This window comes from Panicum virgatum, chromosome 2K (genome assembly GCF_016808335.1).
Source record: "Panicum virgatum strain AP13 chromosome 2K, P.virgatum_v5, whole genome shotgun sequence".
NCBI lineage: Eukaryota > Viridiplantae > Streptophyta > Magnoliopsida > Poales > Poaceae > Panicum > Panicum virgatum.
Genome location: NC_053137.1, coordinates 61,534,142 through 61,550,940, shown reverse-complemented (window position 1 = coordinate 61,550,940; position 16,799 = coordinate 61,534,142). Strand labels below are relative to the sequence as shown.

Here is a 16,799-nt window from a genome sequence, read left to right as displayed (position 1 = left end):
AGGTTTTGGCGTGTTAGCTTGATTTTGGCTTGTGTTTGTGTCAGGCTAACCGCTGTGTGTGCGTTTGTTTATGTTCTTGTGTTTCCTACTTCAGTGCCCGTGTGGAGCGTTAGGTGTTGACGGGTGGTCAACACGTGGAGTGGACTAACCGTGGTGTAGTCGCGACTCTGTGGAGATTGCGCCGTGTGCTTGGTCTTTGGATTGCAGGTACACAGGCGTCAAGTGTCGACGGAGAGCTGCCGTGGAGGTGCCGTGGCCGATGGACCGTGCGGTGGACGGCGGTGAAGGGCAGCCGGGACCGGAGCTCAGGCCGGGCGGCAGCTGTGGCGTCCACTCCTGGATCGAGGGCGCAAGCGGCGACGGAAGGCGGGTTTCTTGGTTTGCGCCACAAAACCAAGCAGGCGGACGGCGGTTGAAGACGCCAAGTCGTGGAGGCACGGGCGTCGGTCTCGGGACTGGCGGAGGCGACGGGCGTCGACGGCGTCTAGGGCCTCACTGCGGGCGAGGAGGTGACGGGCGTCGGGCGGCGTTTAGGGCCGTCAGAAGGCTGAGGCAGGAACGGCGTCTAGGGCCACGGCGTGGAGGCGGGAATCTTCCCGCGCGAGGAGTTTTGGCGGTTTTCTCAAAACCGGCCATCTACCCGGGTTTCACGGACCTTCCAAAACCGTGGACCAGATCTTCATCAAGATGGCGGCATCGTGGAGAAGACTTCGTTCCGAAGAAAGAACCTCAGCCGTCAGATGGGATCGTGTACAGGGGGATGTTGCAGACCAACCGGTCTGACCGGTCCCTGGCACCGGTCTGCCCGGTCTAACCAACCGGTCTGACCGGTCCATGGAACCGGTCTGACCGGTCTCCACGGGTATAAATACCCATTCACTTGTATTAGGTTAGTGCGGCTTTTGTAACTTGTCCGTGGATTGTTCTTTCTCCCAGGCCGCTGCCCCTGTGTTTCTCTCCCCCCGTTCTTCTCTTTAGAGTAGATTTTGTCCATGGATTGTTGAGACCTCGTGTTGGATTTGATTGGGAAAGGAGGCCCTATCCTCCTCGTGCCCTCTGGGCTTTTTGAATCAATCCAATCCCATTGTTTTTGTGCCCTTGTGTGATGGATCTTGATTTCGTTTTTGGTGCACAAGATTGCGAGGATTCTACGAGCTCTTTGTTGTGATTCCCGTGCTTCTAGTCCTATCCCAAACCCTCTAGATTCACGAGCTCTTTCGAATTTGGATTTCTTGAGGTCTTGAGAAAACCCCACCCCTTTTGATCTCATCCCGAAATTCTCGTGCTATGAAGATCTTTGGGGCGAGATCCCTTGGGGATATGTTCACGGGGTAGGTACGAAGCTTTCCTCCAAGTTTCATCAGATTTGGACTTGATTTGCTCAAGATTCGTGATTTGAAGACTTGTTCACGGGTTTTTCTGGGTGCCGATCGGTCAGACCGGACAGCAAGACCGGTCAGACCGGTCTAGCCGTGTTCAGGCCCCGACCGGTCAGACCGGTCCGTTGCACCGGTCAGACCGGTCTAGGCAGACAGGATTGTTGTTTTCCCTATTTGCTTCTGAGTCTTCGCTCACTCGTTCTAGGCCTTTTATGTTGGTTTAGCTTTTCATAGCTATTCCAAACTTTGGTCAGAACGCTTGAGGGCTTGGGTGATTTTGGGATATAGGCCGACGGGTTGAATTTCGAGAGAAATTTTGATCGGCTCTCATTCACCCCCCTCTGGTTGCCGGTTTCGGTCCCTCACTTTGACTCGTCTTCAAAAGCACATTTTAACCACCACTTTTCATGACCGCAAAATTGTCATCATCATAAGGAACCACTTTGAGTTATAGATTAACCACATGCAGTATTCATTCGATTTGATAAAATTGAAGTGTCAGTTTTTTTTTCCAGCATAGACATTGAAATCCGACGACAAGCAGTTCTTTGCTCCTGCTCTTTGATGACTCATAGAACATAAACGGTAGCTGACCTAGGTACTGTTCATATAATTAAGTTTACAAAAAAATGTTGCAAACACAGAGAGGAGAAGTTGAAAACGATCTCCTAGAACTCCAAACAAGATCACCTAGTTTCCTCCATAAATTATCCATGGCGAGATATGGACCCTTTTGTCCTGCTCCGTCCTCCAGCACGCCAAGCTGGCAAGTTGCAAGCCTGCAAATCCCAAGATATGGACCAATGGCGGCGTCTCCTAGCCATCTAGATCTAGGCTACTGAATTATCAGGCTGCATGTGGCGAGCATCCTTCAAAGAAATTATCCAGCCACAAAATTTTTTCAATAAGAGGCTTCTGTACAGTGATGTTCAAATATCTGTCGATACTCCCAACAATTTCCGTCTCTTACGTCTCACATAGAAAAACGCATTTTAAACAAGGGAATCCGAGAAAGAATCAAAGAAATACTCTCTTTTGTGTAGTGTGGGGCTGCCAAATGCCAAATGATTAGGATGAGTCATGTCATGAAAGGGTCAATTGATTAGTACAGCATCCATGAAGCAGTTGGCACTGCTAATGCATAGGCTGGCATGTCTGTGCCTTTGATGCAGAAGCTGGCAATGCAAGCTGCAACTAGGAGAGATGGAAGAGAGCTCTTACTTTGCATGTCTGAACCCTGAAGATGAGAAAGAGTGGCTATTGCCTATATTAAGGAGGATAAAACAGACTCCCCAGTGGGAGCAAATGATGCAGATTGCACTTGTACAGCCTAACAACCTCTCTGGCCTCTGCATTCACAAGATGGAAAATTTACACACAGCTCAGCCTTAATCTACAGGCAACACCAGTCACATTCAGTCTCCTGCCCAACAACTATATTTCATGATGGAAACAAAAAGAACCAAAACAAATGTACACTCTATAAAATTTACAGGGCAAGAAAGCAGTTCAGGCGTCGACGGCATTCATGGGTACAGATTTGGTTCTCGGGAGATTTGGTGGCAACTGAGACCCGGTATAGTAGCGCCTGGCTGTAAACATACAATCCGGATTGCTCCCAGTCCCAGCAGCGTCAACCTCACAATGCCGGGCCCTCTGGGCTCCCGGATTGGGGTGCTTGCTCTGCCACGCTTGGCTGATCATGTTAGAATGATAATCGGTACTTCCTTTATTGGGGCTTCTATCACAGGTCGGCACACGAAAATTGTGGTTCTTCCCTATGTGGAAAGATTGCAGCTTGTTCAATGAAGGCTTCATCCTGTTCACTCCATATGCATTGTCAAAATCAAGAGATGGGTGGATAGCCCTCTTCAACTGTGCCATCTTCCTTGCTTTGTACTTGGCAATCTTTACCTCATGGTTCATGTCAAACACATTCATGTGGTGGTTAGTGTCGTTCTCATAATGATTAGATGAACACGACCGCTCCTGGAAAGAACTAAAGCGAAGCTGTTTAGAAGGATCTCTTCTACCAATCTGTACGAAGCCATTCACGTGAGTGGAATCCTTGCTTTTGACATAATCCTCTGTCTGGCCACCTCCATCGTCAGAGCTTCCTGCAGATTCCTGCAAATCACACTGCTCCTCATCGGCTTGGAATGTGATCTCCTCAAACCGGCCATGTAGCTCCGCACATTGGCAACCTCGACGAGCTGATGACATGTAGGCGTAAAGTGAACCACATGACGACACATTGGATCCACAATTATGGCAGTATGAAGTGTCAGGAGCTTCATCTATGCCTGGACCAGGCCTCCAATCTGGCACCAATGCACTGACCTCACCATCAATCATATCAGCTATTCGAGTAACCTCATGATCAGTTATATCCAGCTCAGCCACCATTTCTGTTGCGACGCTAAGTGCAGTGTCGGCCTCAACGTCAAAAGGAAAATAGATATTGCGTACCCGTCCTGCAAAATGAAAAAGATAACTTTCATATACTGAATCAAACTTTTCATATACTGAATCGATCCTCAGGATTAGTGCATTACACATATGTGCGTACCATCATTATCAGTAATCCGTAATCTGAGGAAGATGCCTCCATCTTCACTCTTTCTCCCTTTGATTGTGATATCCACATTGCCAAGAGCCTCATCTTCGTGTTCCTCGTTGAAGAGGTCAATGCCATCTTGGCCTTTCATGTCGTCATCCTCACAGTCCCATCTATCTTCAGTAAGAGCATCTTCATCAATGCTGTCTGAGAATCCATTACTCATCATGGAGCCATTGCTATAGGTATGCCCTAGGTATGAAGGCTGCCGTATATATCTGGTTGTCACATTATAATCTCCATCCTCTGAAGAAAAAGTCATGTCATCAACCCGGAGGAAGAGGTCCTCAAGCAGTTCCCTCGCTGAGAGTCTCTGCGATGCCGTCGCCAGGCACTTCTCAACAAACCCCCTCACCATTGGATCTTTCACTTTGTACAAAGCTTCCGGCTTAGTACCCTACCAAACAAAACCACTAGCTGGATCAGTAAGATTATTTCCAAGCACAGGCATACACATCCGAAATAATAGCTTCAAATGGCTAAAAGGATTCAGATATCTTCTTACAGAGATCACTTTCTTGTAGATCTGCACTGGGTGTGTGCACTCGCTGTATGGATATTCAAACGTGACCATTTCAAGCACACACATCCCAAATGAGTAAATGTCCACCAGCTCGTTGTACTCCTCCTCATACACCTCAGGTGCCATGAACTCCGGTGTGCCTATCCAACCAATCCAACACCTCCACTCCATCAATGCTCCACGTAGTAAATATTGCCAATTGTGATCAGACGACACCACTTAGGACTAGTGAGCTAGTCAGATGGCTTACCGACGCAGTGAACGGCATGGGACTTGCGGAGGATGGCAGCCAGGCCGAGGTCGCCGATCTTGACCTCACCTTGGTTGCCGTTCACGAAGATGTTGTCACACTTGAGGTCCCGGTGGATGATGGGCGGATTGTGGCTGTGCAGGTACAGCAGGCCGCTGAGGATTTGCCGGCACCAGTGCTTCACCGCCCATATGTTCACCCTCCTGTGCCTCTGCCTGTACCTAATCACCACCAGAGCAAAACCACAATCAAATTCTGTCCAAGAAGGCAAGAACCAATCGAGCACACTGAAAAGAGAAGAAACTTTTGCGACTGATCAGAAAAAAAAGGAGAATTGCAACAGGACATGAAGAAGGCAACAACTTTAATTGCTACAGGTCCAGAGAAGGTCAGTCGCTTACTGGCGGAGGGTGCCGGAGATGAACATCTCGGTGATGAAGTTGATGTTGCGGCGAGAGACGTCGACCCAGGAGGTGTAGAACTTCATGATGTTGCGGTGCTTGAGCGTCTTGAGGAGGTGGATCTCGCAGTAAAGCCGCTCCAGGTCCTCGGGGCTCTGCAGGAAGTCGTGCAGCTTCACCTGGTTCCACGCCACCTCCATCCCCTGGTACTCGTCGAACGCCCTATACCTGCGGCCCCCGCGCACACACCTCGGATCAGGGATTCAGGGGGCAAGCAAAATGAAATCAAGAGCTTTGGCAGAAAGGCGCCGGATCTTACACAGTCTTTGACGCGCCTTTGCCAAGAACGTCGTTGAACTGCGGAGAACAGAGCATAGGAGCAGGGAAACGGATCAGCGATTTGGCGAGCAAAGGAAACGGATCGAGAAACGGTGGTGGGAGGAGCTGCAGCAGCGGTGGCGATTCCGTACCCGTCCGTACCGGCCGGTGGGGTCGACCTCCGCGTACTCCGGGCACAGGCAGTCGGCGTCGTTGGTGTTGGCGCCCATCATTCTTGCCAGCTCCAGCTCGCTTCTTCCCCGCTGCAGCTCCAACTCTACCGCCAGGGAGAGCGCCCCTCCGTGCCGCGGCCTCTGCTGTTAGGAGCAGCGGATAGGAACTGAGGAGAGGGAGGGGGGAGAGGGGACTGATGCAGGAGAGAGACGCCTATTTAGGGGAATCTGAGCACACATGGTGTGGGCAGAGAGAGAGAGAGATAGAGGAGATGGGGATGGGGATGAGGGGCATGAGGCTGATGATTAGATCGATGCGCGCGAGCTGCCATGGAAAAGCCAGATGATTTTACAGGATTTTTTTACTCAGATTTATTTGACTGTATTGTTTAATTCTGATATTGCTGGTAGGGAGCATGGGATTCTAGATATGGTGCTATGGTGCTAGGTTATTTGTAGGGTCAGTTGGATCCATGCCACTACAATTTCACGAAGTTGGATTTCATGTTGAAATCCATGCCATTGAGTGGCATGATTTTCAACGTGAAACCCAATTTCACGGAGTTGTGGTGGCATGAATCGAATTTTCCCTTATTTGTAACACTCAGGTGTTAATCCACTAGTTAATTAAATTAATCACAGTCATTAGCTTCAAACCACGCGACAAAGCACCCAAGTTGTTTCTGTCAGCCTGGGCCAGTTCAGCCCGGACCGGTCTGACCGGTATGGGCGACCGGTCTGATCGGTCTAGCCCGAGTTGGTCGGGTTGGGCCCCACAGCATTTAAATCTCTCTCTCACTCCCTCACCAGAACACACGCCCTTACCCAGCTCTCTCAGCTCGCCTCCCGAGCTCTCTCTCCCTCGCCCCACACCCAAACCCTAGAACTCAAATCCTTACTCTCCAACGGATTCCAAGGCCCGGGGGAGGATCAAATCAGTGTGGGGGATCATCTTCTCCTCGATTCCACCCTTGGGGAGTAGGAGATTCAAGTCCTTCACGTGAAAAGTACTCATTCAAGGTAATTTAGGAGTTTGGATCGATCTCTTGTTCTAGAAGGTTTTAGGTGGTTTTTTCTGGTCCAAAAGCATCCACATGAACCCCTGAACTAGATCCTAGGAGGTATTTGGAGTTGGGGGCGATTTTCGCCGTGCCAAGGGTTCTAGGTTCTGGTCTGGTTAGGACCGGTCTGACCGATCGGAGGGACCGGTCTGACCGGTGTCACGGTAGGATCAGTAGGACCGGTCTGATGGACCGGTCTGACCGGTGGGGTGTTGGCTGAGAAGGTGAAAGTCGGGGTAGTTGGTAAAATTAGGTAGAAATTATTTTGGCTATTGGTTACTTATAATTTTTATAACTCATGCATGCATTTTCATGTCATATGCATACGTGTAGCGGCCGCGGCGGAGCAGGTCGTATACGAGGTGGTTGCGGAGCCACAGGAGCCGCAGGGGCAAGCCCCGCAGCAGGAGATTCGTGGGGAGTCGGCCCAAGGCCCAACTCACCCCAGTGTTGAGCAGCAGACGCAAGGCAAGCCCCGGTGCACATCCTTTTATTTTAAATTATGACACCTATATTTATGTTTCTATTACTTGTGCATTAGGTTCAGGAATTGTTTGGAACCCTAGTTGCATGATCCCTAGGTTCCCTCGAGTTCCCTCGAGTTATACTAGTGTGTAGAGGACATTAGAAATGCTATGCTTAATAGAACTCGGTAGAAGACGAGTGATTTCGGGTCACTCGCGAGATATAGGGTATTTAGTTATTTGAATATATGGAATATTGAATTATGGTATGAAAAGAATTTGGAGACCGGGCGGGGAAAAGTTAGCCCCGTCTGTGTCGGTTAAGGACCGTTCGTTGTCTGGCCCTGTGATTGAGTTTGATCAGTACTAACCGCATACCGGGAGTAGGAGGTAGTCGAAACCAGTAAGCCGAGTACTGCTTTGCTTCGAAAGTACAGGAACCCGCACCCAACTCCTGGGGCGAGTCGAGTAGTCGCGGAGAATTGGGATGCATATGTTTACTTTTGGTGGTCTCACGTTGAGCTCGGCTGACCATATGTCGTTGGGCTGGTTCCTGTAGTTCGAGGCGGGGAGGGGAAATGTTGGTGCGTGGGGTCCGACGGGGCTTTTGCGTGCCATGTTGGTTAGGTCCACCTTGCAAGGTTAAATCGGATCGATTCGCCGTCAGTCGCTCTCGGATATGAGCACCTTTATCACAGCACTGCATCGTAGTAATGCTATATGGAATTTTAAGTGATGTTTGGAAATGACTATCATGAATTATTATCCCGTGTTTGTCATGATTTGCTTAGCAGTGCAAATACTAGTTAATGATTTTTGTGTATTAAATTTGGAGCTAAAAGTGGAAAAACAAGGACTTATTTTAGAAGCTTTTTATGCAAATTAACCACCAGCCAGAAAGCTTTGCATGTCTACATATATGTGGGCTAAGTTATACCCACTGGTCGGGTAAGCCTTGCTGAGTATTAGTGTCGGTACTCTGTAGCAGGGATACCCACCCTTACTGCGGCAGGGCAGGACCCGCGTAGTTATCCGTAACTGCGCGGAAAGGACGGAGAAGCCAGGCCCCATGGGTCAGGCTCTTCCCTCAACAGGCCAACGGCCCCGGACCCGTTCCCCGCCTGGGGATGGGTCCGGAGACGCCACGTGTCTCTAAGAAAGGGAAGCTCCGGGCTGACAGTTGAGGCCGCGGACCCCCCATAGGGGTCCGGGACCTCCTGCGTCCGTCCGGACCCCCTTACCGCGTGGGGGTCCGGAGCCGCCACGTGTCCCGGAGGCGCGGGCTCGTGCGCGAGTCTTCCGCTGGGAGACTCGCCCACCCACCACATTTAATACGGATGGTTGAGGCGTGCTCTGTCGCCGCGGCACGCGGGACAGCCTTTGTCAGGCCTCACTGTGCACCGCGTATTACCAAGGTGCACAGTGCATCCGCCTGTGCCGCACCCGCGCAGAGCCCGTCTGCAGCATTAAATGGATACGACGGCACGGCACTTTTCCATCATGCCGCCTACGCCGCAAGCTACACAGCCCGTTTAGCTACATGGCAGGCGACGCCACTAGTTACGTCTGGCGTCGTCCCGACAAGACAGCGCCTGGACATGATGAACGAGGGACTCCAGGAGCAGGCGAGGGACTCCAGGAGCAGGCAAGGGAATCCAGGAGAGAGATCTCCTTTGTCTGCGACGCCATAATGTATGAACAGTACGTTATTTTATACTACATCGTTGGGCCCACCTGTCGGGGACCCAACAGCCATGTACGCGCCTCCCTTGAGATATAAAAGGGAGGCGCTCGCTGTGCACTACAGGCCTCCAGACACACAAGCTCTCGCGAACTCTCTCGAGAGAAGTCAATACAACACACAGTGGACGTAGGGTATTACGCTCCGGCGGCCCGAACCACTCTAATCCCGCTGTGTTCATCGTTTTCGGGAGAGATATCGAACTAGGACTAGCTAACCCCCGAGTACACACCCTCTGGGCTAGGGCGGGTGCCTTCCGCCACCCGGCTGTGGTTTGCAGCACCACGACAATTAGTATACTCAGGGTTTGTTGCAACAATTATTATTTCAGGACACTCGGACGTCGATTTCTGCCCCTGCTGCGTTAAATTCATCCGCAGAGATGCAGAGGGGTGGAAAGTGGTGGAGAGAGACCCTTAGACTAGGGCTTGGTCGAGTTGTACACTTGGGGCTGACTGTGCAACCGTTCTGTTTTGCGCAGACAGGTCTGACCGGTCCGTGGGACCGGTCTAACCGGTGGTGTCGGCAGGTAGGGCCGACCGGTCCGACCGGTTGGGAGGACCGGTCTGACCGGTCTTGATAGATCAGAACTGGTGAAAGTTAGAGTAGTTATAGGATCTTTTATATTTGAGCTTCAGTCGTATTTATTGTAAAGTTAGGTTTGTAAATTATTTATGTATTTGTACTCGGTTTGTAAAACTAAATGATTCATGTCTTGTTCGCTCTTGTATTTTTAAGTAATGTGTCGTGCTTGTACCATCTGCGCCCACCTTCGCGTGGGACTACCAGTGTTGTTTCGATTGGACCGTGGGTTGAGAAAGGATCGCCAAATTAAGCCATTAAGCTAATGCGCCCGATGTGTTCAAATAACGGTCATTACGCTTAATTAGAGTTTTAATTTAGCGGTTCCGTCACATTATTAGTTGGGTGATTATTCAATTCTGATGTGGTCAAATTAACTGCTGGTCGCCACGACCGAGCTTTTGACACAACAATGGCGACAACCTGTGCTCGTGTTTTCCCCCCTTTGCTAGGCGACCAAATTACTGGCTTCAGGCATGTTTAGTTGCCTTCAAAATTCCAAAATTTTACAAGCATCACATCAAATTTTTCAACGCATGGATGAAATATTAAATGTAGCTAAATAAAATAACTAATTACACAGTTTGTCTATAATTTACGTGACGAATCTTTTGAGCCTAATTAATATATGACAAGATAATAATTACCAAATACAAACAAAAATACTACAGTACTTTGTACCTAAAAGTTTAGTCATCTAAACACGGCCTAAAAAATGGCTAGTATTACCAGCCAATGGGCCGTGGCAGGGAAGAACAAGAGTAGCAGGCGACTGACGGTGGGCGTTGGCGTAGTGGTAAAAAGAAGCACAAGACCGCACACCGATCCGGTCCGAGTCCGACCATCCAGCCGGCAGAAAACCAGAGGCCACGCGCGCTGTTCGGTGCGCGGGCCGAGGCAGCGGCGCCAGGCCGGCAGCCACGCTGCCCGCGTGCCGCGGCCCCGAGGCGGGCGAGGGGTCTCGTGGTGGGGACCTCCACCTACCTGGTGGCGCGGGTGGTGAGTACACGCCGCCCGTACGGAAACCCCCGCGGGCTTGTACGGCGACGGCACCCGCGCTGGCGCCTGGGCCTGGCTCCGAATAAAATAATTGCGCCCGTGACGTGACGGCTGGCTGCAGGCTCCAGCGGCGGCGGGTACGTCCCCGTCGAGGACGCCGTGTCGGGCGAGCCACCGCGTCGTCGTCGACGACCACCGGCGAGGTGCCCCGCCGCGCACGCGTGGGGATGGTGGTGCCGTGATGGCTTTCACCGTCCGTACGGCTCCTCCGAGCCTGCCGGCGGTCTGCCTGGCAAGCGGCGGCTGGAAAAGATTTCCGTTCCGCTTGCCGGCCGGCGCCGCTCCTCGGTGATGGACGGAAAGGTGGGGCGGGTTATCTTTGACCGTCGGATCAGTATCCAGACGCAAAGGCGGTGGCTGGCCTGGCTTGGCTGCCGATAAAAAAGGAGCAGCAGCGAGCATCGCACGACTGACTGATGCTCGCTCCGCTTTTCTCTGGCGTGTTTAATTAGTCTGGAACGGCAACTCAGGCGTGTTTAATTAGTCTGGAATAAACTTGTCAGGCTGTCGACTCAGACCACAGTAGGGATCTTCTTCCATCCCGGGTTTCACTTGGTATTGTATTCTATTTTTCCGGAAAAAAAAGTCTCACCTTGCAAATTCCCGTGAACCTGGAATTTTGACTCCGTGACGATGACCCCGTATTTCAACTTAATTTAACTAGCTGCCCCTTGGTGGAGTGTTTTGGCGTACACTCAACGGTTCAATTAGCAGTCTGTCCACGCAAGAGAAGAGGTGACCTATCATCGTCAATGACCAGTGTCCAAACCCCTCTAATTAATCTTCCTCCGTAAATCAATCCACCATGAACGACCGAGCTATAAAAACTGAGCCTCGTCAGGACAAACCAGCGATCAAGTGTGATAAGCAATAAAAAAAACTAGTACTCATCAGCCAGCTGATCAGCCCAGGTAGTCTTCTCAGCACGACGCACTACTGCGTCGTTGAAAACAAAACAAAAGAACAGGGAGCTTGACCAGCGCTTGTCCGTACAGGCTCCTCGCGTTTCCTATAGGGCTGTCTAGCCGCAGCCGCCGTAACATACACCTACGTCAGCCCACGTAAGCATACGGGCAGCTAAATCTTACTGTAGCTGAATCCTGGGCCGACGTGGACCTGATAAACCGAATCATCACCGCTAGAACATGCGGATCTTTGAAGGAGAGAGAAAGAGTCGACCTCCAAAAAGGAGTCGAATCCTACCGATTAAAAAATTCAGTGTTAAAGTTCTAACCGTGCATGGAGAGAAAAGCCAAGGTTTTGAAAGATATTTTACCTTTTAAGACTGACCACAGCGGATCGAGCATCCTCTCCCCCATCCCTATTCCCTACCCCACCTCCCACTCTGTCTACAGTGCTTGCTACAGTATGATTCCGTCCTTTACTCGTCCATTTACTCGATCCGTTGTGGTCAGTCTAACTACTCTATTGTGGGACCATCGATGTCACATGAAAAATAAAATTATTTGCTAGGTTCATACGTGGCATGCATGATTCGACTCTTCAGCCACTGGAGCGAATTGACTTGTAGTCTAATGGTATGACGTCCAGTGGGACGCTACCCACCAGGGTTCAAATCCTGGTGCTCGTATCTTTTTCTGGGATTTTCCTAGGATTTACCGGTGTTACACGTTAAGTGGTAAGCGACGTTCCCGTCGACGACGAGGCGCCAGTGGTGACTTCAGGAATCTTCAGATCTGTCGGTGCTCAGTTCTTCAGAGGTGCTCATAGAAGTAGAGTTTGCGTACGTGTATTCATAAGATATGAGTGTGTGTGCGTGTTGTGGACGTCTTCATTGTACTGTGTGATTCTAAAAAAACACCGCCACCGGAGAAGCCCTCAGATTTCCCCCCAATGAAAAGTGTGTCCGCCGCGCGCGTGCAATGATTAGACACTGATTGTGCGCTGGCACCCGCACTGTTGCCGTGACGAGGACATGGTTAGCGCCGCCGTTACTGTTCCAGCACGCGCTCCCGGCCCGGGCTCCGTCTTGCTTTGCTTGTCGTGACGAGCACAAGATCACGAGATTTTCCCGTGGTTTCCCCCGTCCGCCGTCTGGTTTTCCCCGCATTCTCCGTGCGCCGCCGGAGGTCGATGGATGTGACGAGGCGAGATGACGGACGCCAAAAGGGTTCTGGTGAATACTTTTAACTGGAAATCTCAACTCAACTTCACCTTTCACATTAAAAAATTCAACCTGGATCGAATCTTTTCTAATTTAGGTTTGGCGTCCATAAGTTTTCTACAGAGAAGGACGGTTCGGCCGGCCGGGGATGCCCGGCGCCTAGCGTCCAGGTGACGCAGGGGTACTCTAGCCTCTAGCCCCTATTAAAATTAAAATTTGACATCTCAATTCGAATCCAACAATATTCATGCAAGCTATATAAGCTAGTGGAGGATAGCTGCAGTACGGTGGTGATATGTCTTCTCTTGATTTAACTAGCCGTCCCTACATGGAGTGGTGTTAAGGTACATTGTGGTTGGTCCATTACCGAGTTGTCCACGGAAGTGCTGAGCTTATCAATGGCCAGTTGCATAAGGCCCTCTTAAGATTTTTTGTTGAATTGATCTGTCATGAACGGCCGAGTTATAAACCTAAACAGGACAGATCAGCTATCAAGTATGATAAGCAATCAGACCCTTATATATGCCCTTAATCTTATCATCAGTAGCCAGATGTAACTTTTTCATCCCACTGAAACACATAAGATCAAGGTTGACCCCAAGCATAAACATCAGTATATGCTAGTATGCTACCAATAGTTATAGCGTACTATATTTCTACTCCTACCTTAGTTAAGTACCCCTCCGTTTTAAATTATACTAGATCATTTTATACATCTAGATGTATAGCAAAACTTTGTTGATGATTATTTGTTTGAGAGAAAAGTACTGCTAGCTGATTGGTGTTGGCGGCCGGTGCTGATTTGGTGTGAGAAAAAAATATTATTGGCTAGTTGCAGCAGAAAAGAGTGACTAAGACGACTTATAATTTGAAATGAGAGTACTAGTTAAGCCGTGTGTAATAATTAGACAGTGATCGTGCTTGCCATCCATCTGACGACTAACTTTACGTTACACTCTGCAATTGTCAACCACACGTACTCTCACCACTGCTGCCGCGACGAGGACGACATGACTGGCGACGATTCGGCATCATCGATCGCTATGGTTCACACTACGGTTCCAGTGCATACAATCTAAACAAAAAATCTCACATGGATGGAGTGTTAAATGAAGTTTATTTACAAAAATTTTTTAGAGATGAGTATAACATTTCGCGATGAATGTAATGATGGTAATTAATCGATGATTGGCTACAGTAATGTTACAGTGACCATCATCTAATCACGCGGTCAAAAATCTTATTAGATTTTTTAGGATTGTTCTGAAATTAGTTTTGTAAATTGACTTTATTTAATATTATAATTAGCGGTTAAAGTTTTCAGTACTTCCTCGTACCGAACAGGGCCACTGTTCCGCCACGCGCGCTCCTCCCCCGGCTCCGGCGAAAGGATGGCACGAGGCTCCTTTTCCCTTCCCTTGTTTCCGGCGCCCGCGCGGCCCGGCCCTCGGATTTTTCCTGCGCGTTTCTCCGCGTGCGCGCGGCGTCGTCGGGAGGCGAGATCGGCGGTACACGGGCATGAGATGAGGTGGACGGGTGCGTACGTGGTGGCTGTGGCCCCCTGCACCATGGCGCGGAGCGGCAGCGGAGCGTGGAGGTCAATCAGTGCGGTCGGTGGGGTTGGGGGGGAGCCGGGGAAGCCGACGAGCGCCCGCACATGGGTGGCGGGGGCCGCGCCAGATCCCCTCCCCCCGGACTGATTGGTGGTGGGATCGGCCAGTCTACCTCGATCCAGATTTGATTCCCGTGCGAGCGAAAGGGCGAGAGGAAAGCGGCGGAGGAGCTAAGCTTAAGCTAGCAAGGATCGGGCCGGCGCAAATGTTCTCGTCAGCATAGGGGTACATACCCACCCGGCGTCCTCGACGTCCTCGGCGCCGTCCGGGGTGGTTGGAGGGTGGGGGCGGTCGCCGGCGTGGTCGCCGGCGGCCGGGGTGGTGGTGGGCGGCGGCGGGCCTTAGGGATTCGGGTTTCCGGGTGCCGACGTCCACCGGTGTTAGAGGATTCGGCGGCGGCGGCGGTTCGTCCGGCGGCGGTGGGCGAGGGGTGCGACAGCACCCCGGCCGGGACGGGCGGTGGGCGGCGGCCGGCGGGCGGCGGCCGGCGGCGGTGGCAAGCTAGCCGGCGGGGTCGGGTGGGTACCTACCCCTATGCTGACGGTAACCGCGTCCATCGGGCCGGAGATACGGCGCCGCGCGCCGGCCGCGCCCTTGGCCTCCGCCTCGCCGCGACACGCGACCACACGATCCAGCGCGAGGCGGCGGCGATAGATGCCTAGATGGATATGAACTTGCACTCAGCTCCGACATGCCACGCGGCCGGACACATGCTAACGGCGCGCTAGCTCCCTGCGGCGGTCTGGCCAGAGATTGCCGGCCGGGCCGGACCACGGACGGGACGAAACAAGGGGCTCGTGATGAGTCGGTGGGCAGCGCCGTACGGGCGGCGGAGCTGACGGTCTCGCTCGGTCCCTGCCATATCCTTGGAAATTGTGGGCCGACGACATGGCCTGCGCTGCGCCTTTGCTCAGCATCCAGTCGTCGTGTCCTAGTGAAATGGCCACGCGTGCTCGCGTCTTCGTGCCGACGCTGACCTAGCTCTAGGTGGTTATCTTCTCGCCGCACTGCTGCACCGGGGGACCGCCACCGCCGATCGACGGAGCCGCCGCGCGCTAACGGGACACACCACGGCCGGCGCGGCGCTGCCCGGTAACTTCACCAACACAGCTGTAGTATTTGAGAAGCTTTGTGTTTGAGTTACTGTCAGGTATTGCTCCCTCCGACTACTTAAATGGCAGCTGGCCAGCTGGAGTGTTCAGTGTGGTGATCGATCCCGCACGAATACGATGGGTGACGAAGCCAAAGCACGGTGTGCGTTGGCATCTATCAGAGGCCGGCCGGATTACACGCTACGTTGTTTCCCCTTTCCGAAACGGGCTAGCCAAGCGCACGCGATCGAGAAAGTACACACCAACACCATGGCCGGGCACGAAGAGATCGACGCATCTCGAGATTGACTACACATGCTATCTTCTCGGAACAGCACACCGTTGCACAAACCCATACGCGGCGGCTGCCTCTGATAGGTAGGCTTAACCAATCGAGATCAGCAAGACTACTGCTTCGCAGGGCCTGGACGGGCAGACGGCCACAGAGCTCACTGGCCTGAATCCTGATAGCCGGCTGCCGGCGAGTAGTCCCGGCTAGGATCAAGATCTGAACACGCACTGCTGAGCGCCGACCCCCAAGCGCGCAGCAACAAAGGGTCAAAGATGCTCCACCAATTCAATTCAAACAAAAAATGAACGGAAAGACAGGAAGGGTTCCCGGAAGTTTGCACTGTGCGAAGGTGGGCTCCGGCGTCAACTCAACCCGATCGGCGGCCTTGTCCGACGTGCTGCGACCGGAACGGCGGTCGCTCGCCCGCCGCAGGCACCGCGCGCCAGTTGCGACCGTTCAACGCCGCCAGGCGGCGGCGAGCTTTGTCTGCTGCGGCTGCCGACCACCAACCACATTTCTGCTCTCGTGGGCAGTGGGCCCGCTTTCCTCTCCGGAAAAATAGCCATCCGCGTACAACTCCCAAAGAAAGAAATCAGAAATGGTAGGGTGGGTGTGTGTCTGTATGACGAGGCAGCTTGGCCGCCAGGAGAGCCGCGAGAAAGAGATTGGGCCGGCCGGGCCTCACAAGCCCACGCGTCGCTCGCTCGTGTGGATTGCATTGCATGCATGTGTGCATAGGCAACGAAGTCGTTTTCTTTTCCATTTTTTCCTTTTCGAAAAATTAGAACAATTAATAAAAAGCATGCCATGGCCGGCACGATAGCTCCCGCCCTAGCTAATACTACGTAGTTGACCATACAGGTATATAGTACTAATAGTATAATTACGAGACCGACGCTTCTGAAGTGAAGACCGGTCACCTATACTACCATTGCATACATAAGAGCAACTCCAGTAGTAAATGGACTGCTATCTTTATATTTGCTCGATGGGTGCAAAAAATTGATCTTCAGCAGCCCTTCTAAATGGATTGTCATTTTGTTAGGCCTTCCATATTTCTCCTTCCACTCCCCCCCCCCCCCCCCCCAATTTGGTGGCCCTCTATTTGGA

The 16,799-nt window shown here is 51.8% G+C and overlaps 1 protein-coding gene across 1 annotated transcript; it reads right to left on the bottom strand.

Annotated features, from left to right (window-relative positions):
- Positions 1 to 2,623: 2,623 nt before the first annotated feature.
- Positions 2,624 to 5,721, bottom strand: LOC120692389 (probable serine/threonine-protein kinase WNK1). The gene is made up of 7 exons (XM_039975667.1): positions 5,641 to 5,721; positions 5,490 to 5,527; positions 5,171 to 5,398; positions 4,770 to 4,990; positions 4,502 to 4,659; positions 3,949 to 4,393; positions 2,624 to 3,853 (listed from the first exon to the last, which is right to left on the bottom strand). Exons 1-7 carry the CDS (start codon positions 5,719 to 5,721, stop codon positions 2,889 to 2,891), a joined length of 2,136 nt encoding a protein of 711 aa, XP_039831601.1. The 3' UTR covers positions 2,624 to 2,888.
- Positions 5,722 to 16,799: the final 11,078 nt, after the last annotated feature.